The 17,051-nt window shown below is 43.8% G+C and overlaps 1 protein-coding gene across 1 annotated transcript in view; it reads right to left on the bottom strand.

Annotated features, from left to right (window-relative positions):
• The window catches only part of LOC310785467 (kinesin-like protein KIF11), a 29,317-nt gene extending 12,453 nt beyond the window's left edge, over nucleotides 1–16,864 (bottom strand). Inside the window, exons 1-18 of the mRNA XM_083646551.1 lie at nucleotides 16,733–16,864; nucleotides 16,356–16,451; nucleotides 15,455–15,566; nucleotides 11,520–11,617; nucleotides 10,536–10,614; nucleotides 9,715–9,900; nucleotides 9,506–9,630; nucleotides 9,291–9,381; nucleotides 8,475–8,620; nucleotides 7,335–7,431; nucleotides 6,704–6,799; nucleotides 6,478–6,566; nucleotides 5,727–5,814; nucleotides 5,070–5,143; nucleotides 3,774–3,888; nucleotides 3,327–3,398; nucleotides 2,418–2,553; nucleotides 1,564–1,736 (exon numbers count right to left, since the gene is read on the bottom strand). Coding sequence (XP_083502677.1) covers nucleotides 1,564–1,736; nucleotides 2,418–2,553; nucleotides 3,327–3,398; nucleotides 3,774–3,888; nucleotides 5,070–5,143; nucleotides 5,727–5,814; nucleotides 6,478–6,566; nucleotides 6,704–6,799; nucleotides 7,335–7,431; nucleotides 8,475–8,620; nucleotides 9,291–9,381; nucleotides 9,506–9,630; nucleotides 9,715–9,900; nucleotides 10,536–10,614; nucleotides 11,520–11,617; nucleotides 15,455–15,566; nucleotides 16,356–16,411 — 1,833 coding nt within the window. The 5' untranslated portion in view covers nucleotides 16,412–16,451; nucleotides 16,733–16,864. The remainder of the gene's footprint in view (nucleotides 1–1,563; nucleotides 1,737–2,417; nucleotides 2,554–3,326; nucleotides 3,399–3,773; nucleotides 3,889–5,069; nucleotides 5,144–5,726; nucleotides 5,815–6,477; nucleotides 6,567–6,703; nucleotides 6,800–7,334; nucleotides 7,432–8,474; nucleotides 8,621–9,290; nucleotides 9,382–9,505; nucleotides 9,631–9,714; nucleotides 9,901–10,535; nucleotides 10,615–11,519; nucleotides 11,618–15,454; nucleotides 15,567–16,355; nucleotides 16,452–16,732) is intronic.
• Nucleotides 16,865–17,051: the final 187 nt, after the last annotated feature.

The following is a 17,051-nucleotide window of genomic DNA, read 5'->3' as shown; positions in this document are numbered from 1 at the left end:
AAAAAAAACTCCATCACAGGGAGCTGAAGCATACAGAGGAACTTGGTTGCATTCTAATATAAAATAAAATACTAATACAAGTATTTTCATGGACATCCATTCATTTTCAGAAAAACTTTTAAAAACGTCTTATTTCATTCTAATGTACTGTACATGTTGGGAATCCAGACCGTTAAGCCCCGAAAGCATCCGACGCATCGGCCGCCCCCGACTCCCAAGGCGTTTCAATTTTGGAGCATCAAATGAGGACCCAGCAGCGCCCAAAGCTGTATCTCTCCCTCTCTCTTTGTCTGTCTCTCTGTGCAGCCGCTTTCAAGTGGTCCTACCCGTCTCATGCTCGCCCAAACATATTTCACAGCAGTTTAAATATAGCAAGGATCTACAATATAAAACTAAACTATAGCAGGACTGTCTGAACTAAGTGAGAATGCTATTCTAAAAACGTCGGCTAGCAAAATATATTGTATACATTTCCGTGCATGTCATGAGATTAGTTCGGCAAAAGTTTGGACAGACTAGATTGCTTCATTTTCTCATTCTCCCGCAGCACTGCCTTTTTTCTCCCCTCTGCATGACAGACCGGTAGGAGGATTCCAACAGCCTCTGACTGACAGGGACTCAAAACTACAGCGTAACAACTTTTTATTCATCAGTGAAAAATACAGCTGGTTCTGTGCTGTTGGTATAATCCCTCCAAAACACCGGACCACCCCCCCCCCCCCCAGTCTCACCATCAAAAGGAGAGAAGGTAGAGGTGGTGGAGTCTTTCAAATACCTTGCCATTACACTTGATAATAACCTCAGTTTTAATCAGCACACCATGGACACTTACAAGCGTTGCCAACAGAGACTAACAGCCATCCGCAGACTACGTCACCTGTCTTGTCCAACTCCATCTTCTTCTTCTTCTCCTGTACCGTAGCATTATTGAACCGCTTCTCCTCTACTGTGCCATCTGTTACTTCCACATGCTTACAGTCACCAACAGGAACAAACTCTTAAAAATAACACATTTAGCAGCAAACTCACTGGTATCACCACCCCCAACTTATCCGTGTCCCCTCATCCCTGTCCTGCAAAGCACGCACCACCCACCTCTATCTATGCCCGCAATGTGCTATAGGAGGCTAGGAGCAGAAATGTATGCATGTCAATTAACGTGTTCAGTGCGTTCGGGGCTTAAAGTATAACTTGTGGCTGCCTACATATAAATAGCGACCTTTTGCTTGTTCTGTGCTGTTGGTATTTGCTATCTTGTGCGCTATAGGAGCATCAATTGACGCGCGTCCATTAACGCTTTCAGTGAGTTCGGGGCTTTACGAGCAGACTTATCTACTTCAGAGTCAAAACCTGATAATGTACACCTAGGGTTAGACCAATATATCCATTTGGTGATATGGGCCTGTTATTGGGGGGGTATATATACACTAGGCAGCTCGCGCTCTCGATTCCTAGGCTCGCAGAGCTGTGTATACGAGCTGCAGGGCAGGCGAGGCAGCCTAGGAACTCGAGTCGCGAGATGCCTAGTCTGTCAAATCTGCCAGAATATGGCAGGCTCCTCACCAGCAGCTGCAGCATGCTGTCCTTGGTCTGCTGACACAGCGCCTCCTGCTGCTGGACTTTGTCCCTGCAGCGAGCCACGCTGTCAGCAACTTTCTGCTTGAGCCCGCCCACACATGTCTCCACGGTGGACAGAGCTCCGCTCAGTGCCACCTCGTTCACCTCGAGCATTCCCCCTGTGGAATGCAAAGAGTGAGAGGGAGCAACAAAGAAATGAGATGGAAGATCAAATCTTAAGATAGAGCCAAGAAATACATTTCTATTGCTGGAATCGAAGATCAGGCTCTACAAAAGGCAGTCACATCAACATTTTCTGTTTTCAAAGTAGCTGCTATTCTGATCAGCATCAAATGTTTAGAAAGCAATTTGATTTAGAAAATGTAAAACAGAGCTTCTAAAATTTCTACCGGTAATTGTATTGGGTTGGTCAAAATTTGGGGTTATGAATAAAATATTTTATAGAAGTTTGAAATGAAAGTAGTTTCCGTAGCAAATTGGACATTTTTCACTAAGAAAAACTTTATTTTTACACCTTTTTATTTTACTTTTACCAATCAATGTTTTCCCAATATATAATTTTGGAAAGAAACCCTTCAAAGAAAGTTTGTGAATACCTCTCACAAATTTCTTTATCATCATCTTTGGTCTGTAAATATTTCAAACTTTCACCTACAGACTCTGCCCACTGCACAAGTAGTCTAGTTTTTAGGAGATGTGCAGATATATAGTTGATACTCCGACCTATGAATGTCCTCAAGAATGTAAATGATGGCATCTGATGCTCAAAATGCAAACACTAAAGTTGAATGACATGAGCCTTCCAGCTGCTTTGTTAGCAGACATGTTGGTAGTCTTACCAATGGCCTCTGAGTAGTGGCTGAGCATGCTGTTCTGCTTAGCTCCATGCTGCTGGATGGAGCACTGCATGCCGCTGAACGCGCCGTCCATTTGCTCTGCAAAACTCTGTTTGACGTGCACGTTCTGCTGCTCCACCTAAAGGTTACATTAAATCACACGTCAAACACTTTCTCCCAGTACTGATGATGAGACACTCGTCCAGTTTCTCCCAGTACTGATGACACATTTGTCCTCTTTCTCACAGTACTGATGAGACATTTGTCCAAAGTCACTCAAACATGAAATCCCAATGTCCTGTAGAGTCACGTGTTTTAAGACTTGATCGTCAAATGGCATGAGGTGTGTTTTCCTTATTCCCAGGCACACCAGTGCACCTATACCAAACTATTATAATGTGTGTCTGTGTGTGTATTAGAGATGTAACGATATGAAAATTTCACATCACGATTATCGTGACCAAAATTATCACGGTTATCGTATTATCACGGTTTGTTAAAATGTGTTGAAAATGTTCAAAAAGTACTAATACTCACAGAAATAATTTCACCAAGTTTTATATTGAAAACTCAGACCCAAAAATGATTGATACACTCACTGAAATCATTTCTCCAAGGCTGCACGTTTGCGTCTGGGAGACTGTTGCCAAGTTTGGTTGATGGACAGTATTTACCATGTTTTTCAAAGCACAGTAACCATGGTAACCCGGTAATCACGGTACCACGGTTTTAATGATAGTGAAAATTTGAAACGGTACGGTTATCGTAAGGAATTTTTATCACGGTTATCATTAAAACCGGTTATCGTTACATCCCTAGTGTGTGTGTGTGTATATATATATATATATATATATATATATACACACACACACAACACATCAACATTTCAGGCTAAAAGAAAAGGGGTGTCACCTGTTTCTTCCTGTCCAGTTTATCATGAAGACCTGAGACGTCTCTGGTGCTGACGTCCACAGTGCTCAGCAGCTACAAAAATAAGTCATATAACCAAATTTATTCTGCTGTATTAAGTAAAGTAACTAAATTAGACGCTTGATCGCCACTATTCCTTTTCATCCAAATTAATAGCATTGTCACTTGGTAGCGACGGTTTTAAATGACTGTTTATATTCTAGCAGCGGATGCCATAACTAGACAAATTATTTGCGTCTCAGAAATACACATCATTCTGCACAGTTAGCCTTTTCTGCACAGTCACTTTGTTGTCACTGAACCTTTCTTTATCACGTCATATCCTGGTTGTATTGAATCCTCCATATCACATGTCAAACCATTTCAGAGATAAGGAGATAATACGCAGAGACAAGTCTCGGGATCCCCAGTAGTGGAGTGGTGTCCCACCTGGCCAGCGGTGTTGTACAGCGTTTCCTGGGCGGAGCTCAGCTCAGAAGAGATGAACTCCTCCTGACTCAGCTTCTCTTCGGTCTTCTGCAGGTTTCGGTTTGTCACCTCCAGCCTGAAACAAGTTTAATTTAGTTTCCAGGGATGAAAAGTAGTGGAGAGTGAAAAAGGTGACAAGATACCAGGGCAGACAAAACCACCCAGTGGGGATGAAACGATAATCAGTTAACTGTACCGTTTCAAATTTTCATTATCTTTAAAGTCCCTGGAAACCAGAAATAATTTTTTATTATTTAGCATTTTGAGTTAATCACATCACAGGAACCCATGTTAATAAGCCACCAGCCAAATTTGAACGATGATGAACGTCGCAAAGTATATAAATTTAGGTTTGAGTCATGACAAAAGTAATGAGAATCAATTCGATTTTAGACTGTCTTTTCTCCCGTGGACTGTGTGGGCGTGTCCCGTGTGTGTGCGTGCAGGACTACAGCAGGTCTCCTCCGAGAGAGAGAGGGAAACAGAGAGAGAGAGAAGGAAAGAGAGATGGAGTGTATGTGTGTGTTCGCTCGTTGCTCGGCGCATACTGCCGCTGCGAGTGAACAGCGCTACTGTGTGTGTCTGTGTGTGCGATTCGATTAAATCTTATGACGTGATAAGATCCTGCATTTTAGCACCGCTCTCTTCAATGAGGAAGTGGAAATCCAGACCTTGTAGAAAAGTGGCGATTTTGGGGGTTAGGGTTGAAACTAATGTCCTCTACTTTCTGAGGCACACAATTACTCACATAAGACCCAATTTAATAGTAAGGTTTTTGTGGATTTTTGTTTCCAGGGACTTTAAAACCATATTACCGCCATTACAGCGCTTTGAAAAACACAGTAAATACTGTTCATGATCAACCTAAGTTAGCAACACACCCCCCCCCCCAATCATTCACGTTTGTGATCAAAAAGGTGACTATTTTGCATCCCTGGTTTCATCACCAGGTGCCAAGAGGCGTTTATCCATTACGGTGGAAACACACCAGACGCTGAAGCGCACCCAGTTTTCTTTCGGCCCCCTTGTTAAGAGATTATACCGTTCAGCGCCGGCTCGCGCCGCCACAGCACCAGTTTCTGTGTCTGGTCTATTTTCTGCACCAGCGATTGTATCGAGCCAGGCAGAAGTCAGCATCTGAAGTCAACGGCCAGCCAGGCCCCTGCTCCAGCTGATGGCAGCACTTTGGGAGCTGGTGTGTTTGCACTGTCAGACTGTGTTGCCTTATGTTTGTCCACTGCCTACAAAATGACTCACTGCTGCTGCTTCTCATCCAGGTCCACAGCATACTGCTCCAGTCTGCTCGTACTGTCCACAAACAGCCCATTCACCTGGGGAGAAACAAGGAGGGTGAGAGTGATGATCATGGAGGCGCGACATACACGTATGGCGGCTGCCGGTGGCTCTGGTCGGTGGTTCGATCCCCGGCTCCTCCAGTTCACATGTCGAAGTGTTGTAAAGCCCTTTGAGTAGTCGGTAGACTAGACGAGTGCTATATAAATGCAGTCCATTTACCATACGGACGGCGGGCAAGCTACCACGCAGAGTGCTGTGCAGCCATCGGCGCAATTTGAGGTTCAGCATCTCGCCCAAGGACACTTTGACATGCGGGGATTGAACACAGACTTCTTTGATCCAAAGCGATTAGTGGACGACCCGCTCTACCTCCTGAGCCACAGCCACCCTCCCAGGAATGATTAAAAACATTTCCAAGATTATTATGGCCTTTATACAACATTTACCAATGGAAAATAGTCATTAACTAAATGTGATAACGCCAAATATCACTCATTTTTTAGTTTCATGTTTTGGTTCCAGTCTCAATGAACTTAATAAATGAATGTGTCCTCTGAAATGGTGTTTGAAGCAAAGTGAACAACATGCACTGACAGAAACGGTGGGTCAGGTATCTACCTTATTCAGTTCCTCCTCCATGGCAGCAATCTTCTCATTTAGTTCAGTTATCTGCTCCTCCTGGGAGGTGATCTGACCAGACATGCTCCTGACAAAACAGCTCAGATGTTACTACACACCAGCTTCAAGCAACACCACATGATGGGTCAACATCTCATCCTATACTGCATAGAGTACAGCAGGGATGAGCAGTGTTCCTACAGCTTTGTAACAGTAAAATGCACTTTCAGAGCGCTGAGAGCAGATGATGGGCAGAGATGAACAGAGAAATGGCCCTTTTCATTTCTGAGCCCATGTCCACTCAAATTCAAGCATATTCCTAACCTTGAAAACATAACTGTTAACACTGTTAAAAAAAGAGTTTGTACGAACCCCTGGATGATGTATTTTTGTAGGCTTACCCAGAAGTCCCTGTACTTCCTGGTTCCTTCTAAAAGTCAAATGGGATTTTGTATGGGAATTTTAGTGAAATGTCTGCAAGGTCTGTGGTTAACAAAAGTTCATGAAACCGCAAACTTAAATTTTCAGAAAACGCTTTAAAAGTCAAACATTGTCCTCGTTCGTGAAGATTCTCTTGCTGAACTCGAAGTTCGCCATTACGTAAACTTTTGTTAACCACAGACCTTATTTCAGGCGTTTTATCAAAACCGAAGGAACCGGAAGTGCGACCATCAAGGTCTTCCGGACTCATTCCTGCGGTACTCTATTTCCCCAACTCTTCCCGTGTCTTTGTTCCCGTCATGTGACCTACTCATAGTTGTCAGCGGACAGGTAAACGCCGTTCTTGTCGCGAGCTGCGGCGAGGTCGCGCTTCAGACGCTCAATCTCCTCAGTGTATTCCTTGGAGGAAAAACAAAAAATTACAGTCAGCATTTATTTGAAGATGCTATATAAGACGATGAAGCTCAATTTGAATGAAGCCGTGACACGCAAGCTGTATTTTGACACCGCACCCTAGATGCTGTGGCTGGCTGTACCTTGATCAGTGTCCTCTTTGTCACCTTCTGGTTGACTTCAGGTTTGTTCATGATGTTCTTTGCACGGCTGGCATAATCCAGGGTGCTCAGACTCTCCTACACAAAGCACAGCCAAAGAAAATTACAAAACAATTAACTTGCATCATTTTTCCATTTTCTAAAATCATGAAAAGTCCGTCCGTCATTATTACCTACATGTAAAATGTAGGGGTCATCACTGTGCAAATCAACGGATCCCAGCATAATAAGTTGCACTGCTGCAAGGGGCCGTGTCCGCAGGAAGCATATTTTTCTTTAGGTCGGCATTGACGAGCAGCGCTCTCCCCGGTAAGTTTAACTTTTTTCTGCTTGAGGCACCCAGAGCGCCCCAAAAAACACTCGCCCTCGAGAGCAGTTCAATGCCAGGCGCGGTGCTGGGAAGAGGAATGTTTGTAGAGCGTCCATACCATAGAGAATGAATTGCAGAAAGGCGGGGCAGCTCAAAAAACACTTCCTGTTGACACGGCCACCAACACCACACTTGTAATTATTTTATTTTTTTTAAATCGCTGTTCATAGTAACAATGAACGAATCGATGTGATACAAAAAGAGGCATCGTGCAGCACATCTTCACACTGAAACAAAGCGTACCTCCATGTTGCTGGAGGATGGGGACACGGTAGCGATGATGGACGTTTTGGTGCGTCCGCCCAGAGAGTCTTGGAGGATTCTGGTCAGCTTGGACTCTCTGTTGGCAACACACACATTAAATAGTCACACAATCGTATGAATGATTGGGACATTTACTATTTTTGGTTTAATCTGCATGCTCTATTCAACTGACACAACATAAAAAGCCTGTCAGTGATAATCAGACCTTGCTGTGTGAATTAATAAACATTAACTGGTCATGTCATCTCTGTAGAGAGGCTGACTGAATGTGAAACAGGAATAATTCTAAGCGGTCTTTCCTTGTTTCATTCATCAGACATCTACTGACAAACTAATACAATTACAGCAGGACAGGAGAAACCCAGAAATTTCAAAACACCACAACCATAATGACTCAACTACAGGAGTTTGAAAATCCTAGCCGATTTTTAAATCTGGCTGCGTCACGCACATAAGGAGAATCTTCACAGAGTTTCTTCTCTATATAATCTCAAACATGCACACACTACAAGATTTGAAAATACTGGCGCACCACACACTACTGGATATAATTAAGATTATCCTGGCGCAATGGACAGAAACAAACTGCGTTGACGCCCGTACTCCGAACCGGTTTCGATTTTGGAGCGTCAAATGAGGTTCCACCAGCGACCAAAGTGCCCCCCCACTTTCATCCCCGCCTGTCTCGCATATGCTCGCCAAACAAATCTCACATGCACTTTATTCGCGCGGATTTTCAGTCCTAAATATCAAACATGTTTGATATGATCGGGACTGAGGAGATGAGGCTGTGAGCAGATCTGGAGGGTTAAGATTGGATCTGCAAACCGCTCACATTACCAGATCATCTGTGCCGAACATCGGGACCGACCAAGCTGCCAGGCCAGATTTCTCCTCAGATTCTTGGGATGGAGAAATCGGTTATAAATCGGGCCAAAACTCCTGTAGTGTGAGCCAGCCTTAACTTACTGTGGTGATCCACGGTCTCTCTGAGACCCGAGTTGAGGACCAGAAGGACAGAATGTAGGGAAACAGTGGATGGATGAATCCAGGAGGCGGTAATGGAGCATAAAGGATGCCAACTGCCATAAAACACCACAGAAGAGGAGTGAAGTCTACCTGTAGGGGATGTGCGGCCTCTTCTCCACGAGGGCGGTGATCACTCTGCCCAGCGTCAGCAGGGATTGGTTGATGTTTCCTGCCTCTCGAGCACGCTTGTCCACCGCACCCGAACGCCCGATGTTCTCACTGCCAGCAAGATCCACCTGGAGGGAGGGAGGTTTACATTGCTTCAGTTCAACAAACTGTTGTAGGTCATATTATCAAAAATGCATCTACTTAAAGCAACTAGGAGCAAGATTTTCGCTTGTCATGAAACAGTCTACATTTAATAGTGATGCCTCACATCTTACCTGTAACAGCAGATGAGACCAAAGCATAGTGAATCGGCAAGTGCTATCTTGTTGTTGTTTTGAGTCTCTCATGGTCTCTCTCCATCACGGATAGATGCGGAAGTGAAACTAAACTGTTTACAGCAGCTGTAAACCATCGCTAGGCAGAGCGAAACGGTTTACTGCCGTAGCAACAGACCCACAACAGCTTTCCTCGCTACTTCAAGGGGCTTTCTACTCTCGCGAACATCTCTCGTTATATTCTAACAGTTTGTTTGGAAGTCATTTTGTGGTTATGGCCGAAGTGGCTGCCGTAAACCATTTTGTTCGTCCGGATCTGCCCGGCCCGCACACAGACTATTATCATCAAGACAGCACTCGCCGATTCCCTCGGAAATGGTCTCATCTACTATCATAGGTAAGATGTGAGGCATTAATATTAAATTTAGACCGTTTAATAACAATTGAAAATCTCGCTCGTAGTTGCTTTAAATACTACTGCACTAATTGTGACATTTCGAAAACTATCTAAAGGGATTATTACCAGGTTGAGCTTTCCAATCTTCACGAGCTCCTCTCCATCCACAGTGATCTCCTTCATGTGTATAGTGATGGAGAACACTGAATGGGAGCGACTGCACAACACAAAAAACCCAGGGTGAACAAACCAAAAGAGTCGCCTCTACATCAGATTATTTTGTCTACGTTTTCCAAGTGTATTTCCCAAATCACTGAATGAATGGCTGCTGCATCAGGTACCTGGAGTAAGCATTCATGAGTGTGGATGCAGTCTTCCTCTTGGCTGCTCCTCTTTCCAGGAGCTGGTAGACCTCGTCCTTGTTGTGGACAGTCACCTCCTCCAGACCCTTGACCACCACGCCGCGCTGAAAGACACAACAGTTAGGACTAGACAACAGTAAGGACAGCGGTTTCCCCCCTGCTCCTCCAACAATTTGTGTGGCGGTCACCTTGTTGCGCGGGTCGTCGAACAGCTGCAGCCGCGCGCCGATGCCCTCGCCTGTGCTGAGCAGGTCGAACAGCTCCTCGTTGTAGATCTCCAGCAGGGAGACCTTGATCGAGAACTCCATGGAGTTCTCGGACAGCCTCTCAAAAATCTGGTGGAGGGTTCGGGGAATGATGCCGGCCAGAGGGTCCTGACACACAAAAGCACCAGTGAGTAAGAACAAAGAAAGGCGGGAAATCCTAGTAGAGATTAATGGGAGAGTTAAGGACCGTGTGTAGCATTTTGTGCATCTCAAGCAAGTTCATTCAACGTTTCATTTAAAATTAAAAAAAGGCATAACTTCCTGTCGGAGAGAGTCCCCTGGCTCTCATCCACATCGCTCCATATGTTTTCAAGAGCCAGAAGAATGAGAAGAGCCAAATATTTGACTAGTCACAGGTCCAAACATTTGAGTAACATGCCAGGGTCACATTTTTTTTTAATATATATTTAATATAATCTCAAATATATAAGTAGATATTCAAATATCTACTCTCAATAGCTATAAACAATTTGAAAATAATTTTGGCCTGTCATGCACATCCCTGATTCAGATCAGGTAAGCAAATGTCAGATTGAAATTATTTAGTAAAAAATTATGTAGTTTAAAATAGTGGAATTGGAATAAAGCTCCAAATTACAAGCGAAATAGTTCCCTTGTCGTTGTCTTTTTGGTTTAAGGCAAGTACACAAAGATTCGAGTCACATTTAAGACTAAAATGAAATAAACAACACACATCATCATAAATATATACACTTCTTTTAAATGATTGTGTATGAAGGTACCTCTTCCCAGGTAAACTGTTCATCCGGACTCCTCTCACCCTCCATGGTGAAGGTCTTCCCTGTACCAGTCTGCCCATAGCTGGAGAAGGCACAGTTTAGTTTAAGACATTCAGCCAATGCCCTTACGCAGAAGGACCAACAATGAATTCAACAGAAGAATTAAGCTTCAATTGCTCCGTTGAAAACAGACCACAAAAATATTCCTGTACTAAATAAGAACCACAAGCAAAAAGAAAAAAAAACATGTTAGGGGACATTCAACCCAAAAGCGTTTTTGGAGCTGCCAGGGTCTTTCTGCAATTCATTCTCCATGTAAGGACGCGCTAGACGTGCTCCTCTTTTAATGAACGCACCTGGCGTTTAGTGCTGGTGGCGTCTGTTGTTTTTGGAAGAGCGCTGTGGGCATTTTTAAGCTGAAAAAAGTTGAACATTGGGGAAAGCGCGCTGCTCGTCTTTTCCACTCCTCCTACCTTTTCTCCTCCCGAGGGATTTTCAACATCTGCTGCTGCCAGAATTGGCAATAATTTGGCTTTCGTGTTGACAGTGAACAACATCAAACAGACAAAACCAGCTGGCTACCGTCCCGTGTGGTCGTTGTGTTCTGATCTGTACTGCACGCGACTGCAGGGGCAAACAAAACGGAGCACAAAAAAAACGCTCTGTGCGCTGTGTTTTGTGCACAATGGAAGCGCTCTCAACATTATTTTCATAGCGTTCCGACATTTTTGGTGTGAATGTCCCCTTAGTTGGGTGATTAATCAATAAAAAACACCTCACATAGAACAAAGAGTTAGTGTTTCCTCTACAGAAAATATGATTTAAATAACAGAATCAAGCTAGGTTGCTATCTGAAATACAATCAATAAGTGGCGTCATACTGTTCAGAAGAATGAATGATTTTTATATTGTGATGAAGCTACTGAAGAACAGCAGTTTAAGCACTGCATCCTGTACTAGAACCATGACAGCAATTGGACCGCTTACGCAAAAATGGTACAGTTGTATCCAAGGAACACTTCATCCAGGATCGGGCAGACGACACTCCTATAGACCTCGATCTGCTTGGCTGCCGGACCAAAGACCTGGAGACACGGTGCAGAAGGAAAAGTGGACCACAAACAAGTTCTCGTTTAACGTCTGCCATTTTTATAGCCAAAACACCTACAGTCCCCCGAGTATGGCCGGGCGATAATTGAATAACTATTGTTTTTGTCAAATCATAGCGTGAGGATATGATGATTTTAAGATACACAGATGTGTCGATATGATGATTTTAAGATACACAGATGTGTCGAAATTGATAAGCATTTTTTTAAATACCGAAGAAAAGGGGTATGAAACATTTTAACACATTCACTGCCAGACGTTTTTTTTTTTACTGTAGTTAGCTTCTGCCAGAGGGTTTTTTTGAGGATTCTGGCTCATCTTTCAAGACCTGAGGATTCTTTTCTGCTAAGATTTTGTGAACACACAATATCTCAAAAGAACTAATAGAATGTGTGCTTTCTCTGTCTAAAAGAGTTAGTTTGTAGAGTTAGTAGTTATGTAAGCATTAGCAGTTGAATACAGCATGGTTTCAGCGTCAGAAAAAATATTCAGAGATAAACGGCTTTTTGTGAAATTCGATAGAACAGTCACTTTAACCATTCATTTTTGGCTCTCTCTCTCTCCCCCCCTCTCGCTCTCTCTCTCTCTCTCTCCCTCCCTCTCCCTCCCTCTCTCTCGCTCTCCCTCCCGGAGACGCACTAGGTTTAATCCTAGTGAGAGAGGGAGAGGGAGAGAGAGAGAGAGAGAGAGGGAGGGAGGGAGGGAGAGAGAGCGAGAGAGAGAGAGAGAGGGAGAGAGCGAGAGTTGCTTCCAACTCCTCCCTCCGTGGGCGTTCTTCTTGGCTGCAGCGGCCATCACAAGCTTGTCACCAGTCTCACTGCTTTGCTGCTGTCCTGTGCCTGTCTGCGCGGCCGCTGTTTGAGGAAGTCTGGATGGACTCGCTCGCTTCTTGGAGTTTTGGTTGAGAGAAGCTTTTGCGATTCTGGTCATATTTATGCTGCGGGTTTCAAAGTGTGTTCCATCCGTGATCTATTATGCAAATTTGCAATGCCGCACTGCCAGCAATCAGCGCGAAAACGAAAGCGTTTTCGCCAATCCATTTTCATGAGAATGGCTTCGTCACACTGCTTTTTGCTTGCCTTCCTCCTTCCTTGTCGCCACTTAGTGGGTCGGTGGAATGGGTTGTACACGTTGTACACGTCCAATACTTATATAAGAGATGTAAAAGGGTTAGATGCACATCCCACCGTCAAAAAAAAAAAATCGAGCAGTGAACCGCTGGATTTTTTTTGACGTATTAATACGTCAGTGGCAGTGAACGTGTTAAGGAATATTATTGGAAAATTTCAGTTTTGTTTGACATCACACATAACATTACCAGTTGCTTCAACAGGATGAACATTAATTTTATTTAACATTTGGTTTACATGTGAGCCATATCACCACATAAAATAAACCTAATGTATACATTTGACAGGAACACCACCGATTTTCAACCAGCTTTGTATCATTACAAAATCATTAGTATATCAGTAGTCTCGGCTCCCAGACGTTTGGTGAGCTGCGCCACCAAACGTCTGGGAATTTCACTGTCAGAAACTGTCTGTCTGAGCCCGGCGAGAACCGCCGGCAGCAGACACGCCTACATTTATTATTAGAATTTTATTTGGTAGCGGCAATGCCATTTATCATAGTCCTAACACAGAGCATGAAGCTGATATGCGCCAAACAAAATTTATAGTTGTGGTTTATTTTACAATAATTTTTCCTACCCGGAAGTGGTCCGCTTGCTACTGTGAAGTCATCAGCAGGCTCTGTAACGTTAGCCTCGGGAGTCGGGTTTATCGCTGGGGGAAAGACCTCTAGCCGCCGGGGCCGGATGAAACACGTCCTATTAAACACATTAAGTGCCAGAGACGACCTAACTCGTCTTACATAATCCAGCGCTTAAGTGCCAAGGACGAGCTAACTCGTCTTACATAAACATTTTTTTTTTTTGACGGTGGGACATCAATCAACCCCTTTTACATCTTCGAGATAACTATTTGGAGCAAGAGCATGTGTGTAATCTATTTTACCGACCACTAAGTGGCGACAGAGACCGAGAGAAGTCACAGCCACGGGACCCAAAAGCAGCCGCCTCCCGCGGAAATGGCTTGGCGATTTTACAGTCAGAAGCCCGGACACACACACAGAACGGACAGAGATCTCTTCCCCCCACAGCCGCGGAGCAACGCGCGAACACACACACACACACACCGCGGGAGCAAGCCATTCAAGGAAATGGCTTGGCGATTTTACAGTAATCCATTTCAGACTCGTCCCCGCACGCAGGCAAGCAGGCAGGCACGCAGACAGACAGGCAGGCAGCACAACGCGCTTCTGACACGCCCGCTGTTAGGAGGAAGGAGGAGAAGACACACGGAGGGAGGAGTTTGAATGAGAGGGGTGTTTCCTGTTGTTATGGAGGAAATTACTGTTCAAAACTATTGTTTAGAATGTCTGACGGTCTTACTGATGCCAAAAATGAATGGTTAAAGTGACTGTTTCACAAAAAGCCATTTATCTCTGAATAAATTTCCAGACGCTGAAACCATGCTGTACTCAACGGCTAATATCTACATAACTACTAACTCTGCAAACTAACTCTTTTAGACAGAGAAAGCACACATTCTATTAGTTATTTTTAGATGATTGGTGTTCATGAATTCTTAACAGAAAAGAATCCTCGGCTGTTGTAAAATGAGCCAGAATCGTCAAAAACACCCCTGGCACAACTTACCTACAGGAATGAAAACATGGCTGGCATTCAATGTGTTAACAGGTTATGTTTGTTTCTACGTGATTCATATGTTTCTCCGCAAATGCGACGATGTTTTGCGAGACACCGGTTCTGCATGAGATCTGCCCCCAGAAAGCAGGCCCGCCCACAACACTCATGATTGGTTCTCCGATGCAAGGCTTCCAACAGCGCCACCTAACGTTATGCAAAGATTTAAATAGTAATATTCTCAGTCTTACAGGAGTGAAACGGATTAAGACTGAGGGCTGAGTCTAGTATATCAGAAACCGTTTTGAAGTCATTCATTTTAGTTCCACAGTTATTGAGTTTATTTGAGTTAAGTTGTGGACCAGTGATGTCATTCATGTGGGTGGAGTTCCTGTAAGTATGGACAGGCTCAGTGTGAAGGAAGGGAACTGCTAACCCTGGCACATTATGGGCATGTAAAGTAAACGCAGTGAGTCTTGCCAGGGTTAGCAGTGGATATGGTGGCTTGTGAAGCAGACTGAACACCTTATTTGGGATATATTATTAAACATATTCAGAATATTAATGTGACATTAATATTCTGAAGGTACATAATATATCCCACATAAGGTGTTCAGTCTGTTCACAACAAGCCACCATATCCAGTATTGGTGAAAGTTGGTCACCACCCATTTCATTTTAGGTCAGTAGTTCTCGAACTTCAAGGACCCCTGAACTGACAGAAATGAGCCCATGGACCTTCACTTGCTAAGATTTCAGCTTTTAGTTGTTTTATTACAGAAAGTGTATGAAACCCATGACCAAAACAGTCATACATTCTGTCGTTACTTATGGATGGAATTATAGTGAAAATAATTATCCCCCTTTTTGCTGGGGACCCACTAGAACCCCCTCAAGGACCTCTGGGGTGCCCCGGACCCCACTTTGAGAACCACTGGTTTAGGAGAAGTCTGCAATGGTGTTAAACACCACAAATGTTTTCTGGACTTTAAAAAAAATTCACCCGTCCTTCCATCAGCATGGGGGTGATAGATGACTGAATTTTCATTTTTAGGTTAACCTAGTATCCTTTAAAGGGACTGACAGATCTGCGTCCTCTTACCATGTCAAATGTGTAAGTCTTGTTTGTCGTTTTCTCCTTTACCGTCACCTCCCCTCTTCTTGAGTTGCAGTCGAAGACAGCGGGGCTCTTGCGCTCTGTGCTGTGAAATGGTCTGGAAACAAGACGCAGGAGACAGATTAAATCTGATTTGTTTGATTTTCTGATGTCAGGAAGCCAACTCATTTGTCCACAGCTCACAGCATATTGTGCAACCCCAAAAGTCGACAGATTTCAAAATTGTACAAGGTCTGCTGGGTATGAGAGTAAATTAATATATTATAAAAAGAATAGAAACCGCACACTCTGGCTCCGATGCAATGAATTTAATAAAAGGACAACGTTTCGGCCTGGTGGCCTTTGTCAAGTCATGTACAAACAAGGTGAAGAGCACAGTCTTGTAACAGACACACCTAGACCACAGGTGCAGCCAATCAATTAGAATCAGGTGCAGCCAATCAATTAGGATCAGTCAGTCACTGCAAGTGAATGAGAACTTACAAGTGATCCAAGTGTGAAAAGCACAATTTTCCAATGACAAAAAAGTTACAATATATAACCTTTACAGCCAAACAAAGTAAATTAATATTAAACATAGCCAAAGGTGTAGCTGCATTATGGCTGGTGTTAATGTATGTGTTAATGTAAGTATGTAATTTAAATCTGCAGCAAATATCAAACAATAAACTGTCTGTAGCAGTGGTCATAAGCCCAAGTTTACATTAATGCAATCACAGGAGTTGGTGCAAGTTAGCTCCAGAGTGAAAAGCTCCAGAGTGAAAACCTTCAGTCAGCAGCGCCAGCGCCCAACCAACACCATACAGGAAACCTAGCCCCAGGTCAACAACAAACAAACAACCCTGCCATGTTCAGTGTGCTTCTCTCAATATTAACGTTAAATTACCTGCATCTCACGTAGACCTGGATGTTGCTGCCCTTCTCGCTGCTGTTCGACGCCATCGTTGCCTTACTGTAGCGTTAAGGTGACGCGGTTACACTTCTGCAAATACACACAGCAAAAAAATAACGTTGCACACTTTACACGTTACATGTGTTTGCGCTGTAAAGGTGAAGCGCAACGTTTAAACTTACACATAGACAAACACGTTTCCAGATAGATAACGACAAGTAGACGAACAAACAGCGGTGAGCTCGCGCTAAGGTGCTATCGATAGCATCTTAGCTAACGCTAGCTAGCCACATCATCTTTCATATCCGAGAGACTAGCGTTATACACGGCTCTGATCCGAGAGAAATGGTTAACAACGTTTAGCTACTTACCAAATAACGCTTCACCTTGCTTTCGCTTCTTTTGCGAGTTATTTTTGCTATATGGCTAGACCACAAAAAAGTTGTAGTAAGCAGTGGGGCACCGTCGTTCCAAAGCTGTGAGCTGTGTTCTGCTCTGAATTTAGGTTTTTTAAACTGGGCGCGTGAAGCATCACGGGAGTACAAGGGGATGCTGCTTCTTCTTCTTCTAAAGGGGATGCTGCGTTCATGTGCTCTCGGAGTTATCGGAAAAAACGAGATAGACAGGGAATATTCCGGAAAATTCACGTGTACGGCCGCTCAAATCGGGACAACAACTCGGAAACTCAGC

This window comes from Poromitra crassiceps (genome assembly GCF_964638095.1).
Source record: "Poromitra crassiceps genome assembly, chromosome: 11".
Lineage (NCBI taxonomy): Eukaryota > Metazoa > Chordata > Actinopteri > Beryciformes > Melamphaidae > Poromitra > Poromitra crassiceps.
Note: the sequence above shows the minus strand (reverse complement) of the source record. Positions and strands in the feature narration are given on the sequence as shown.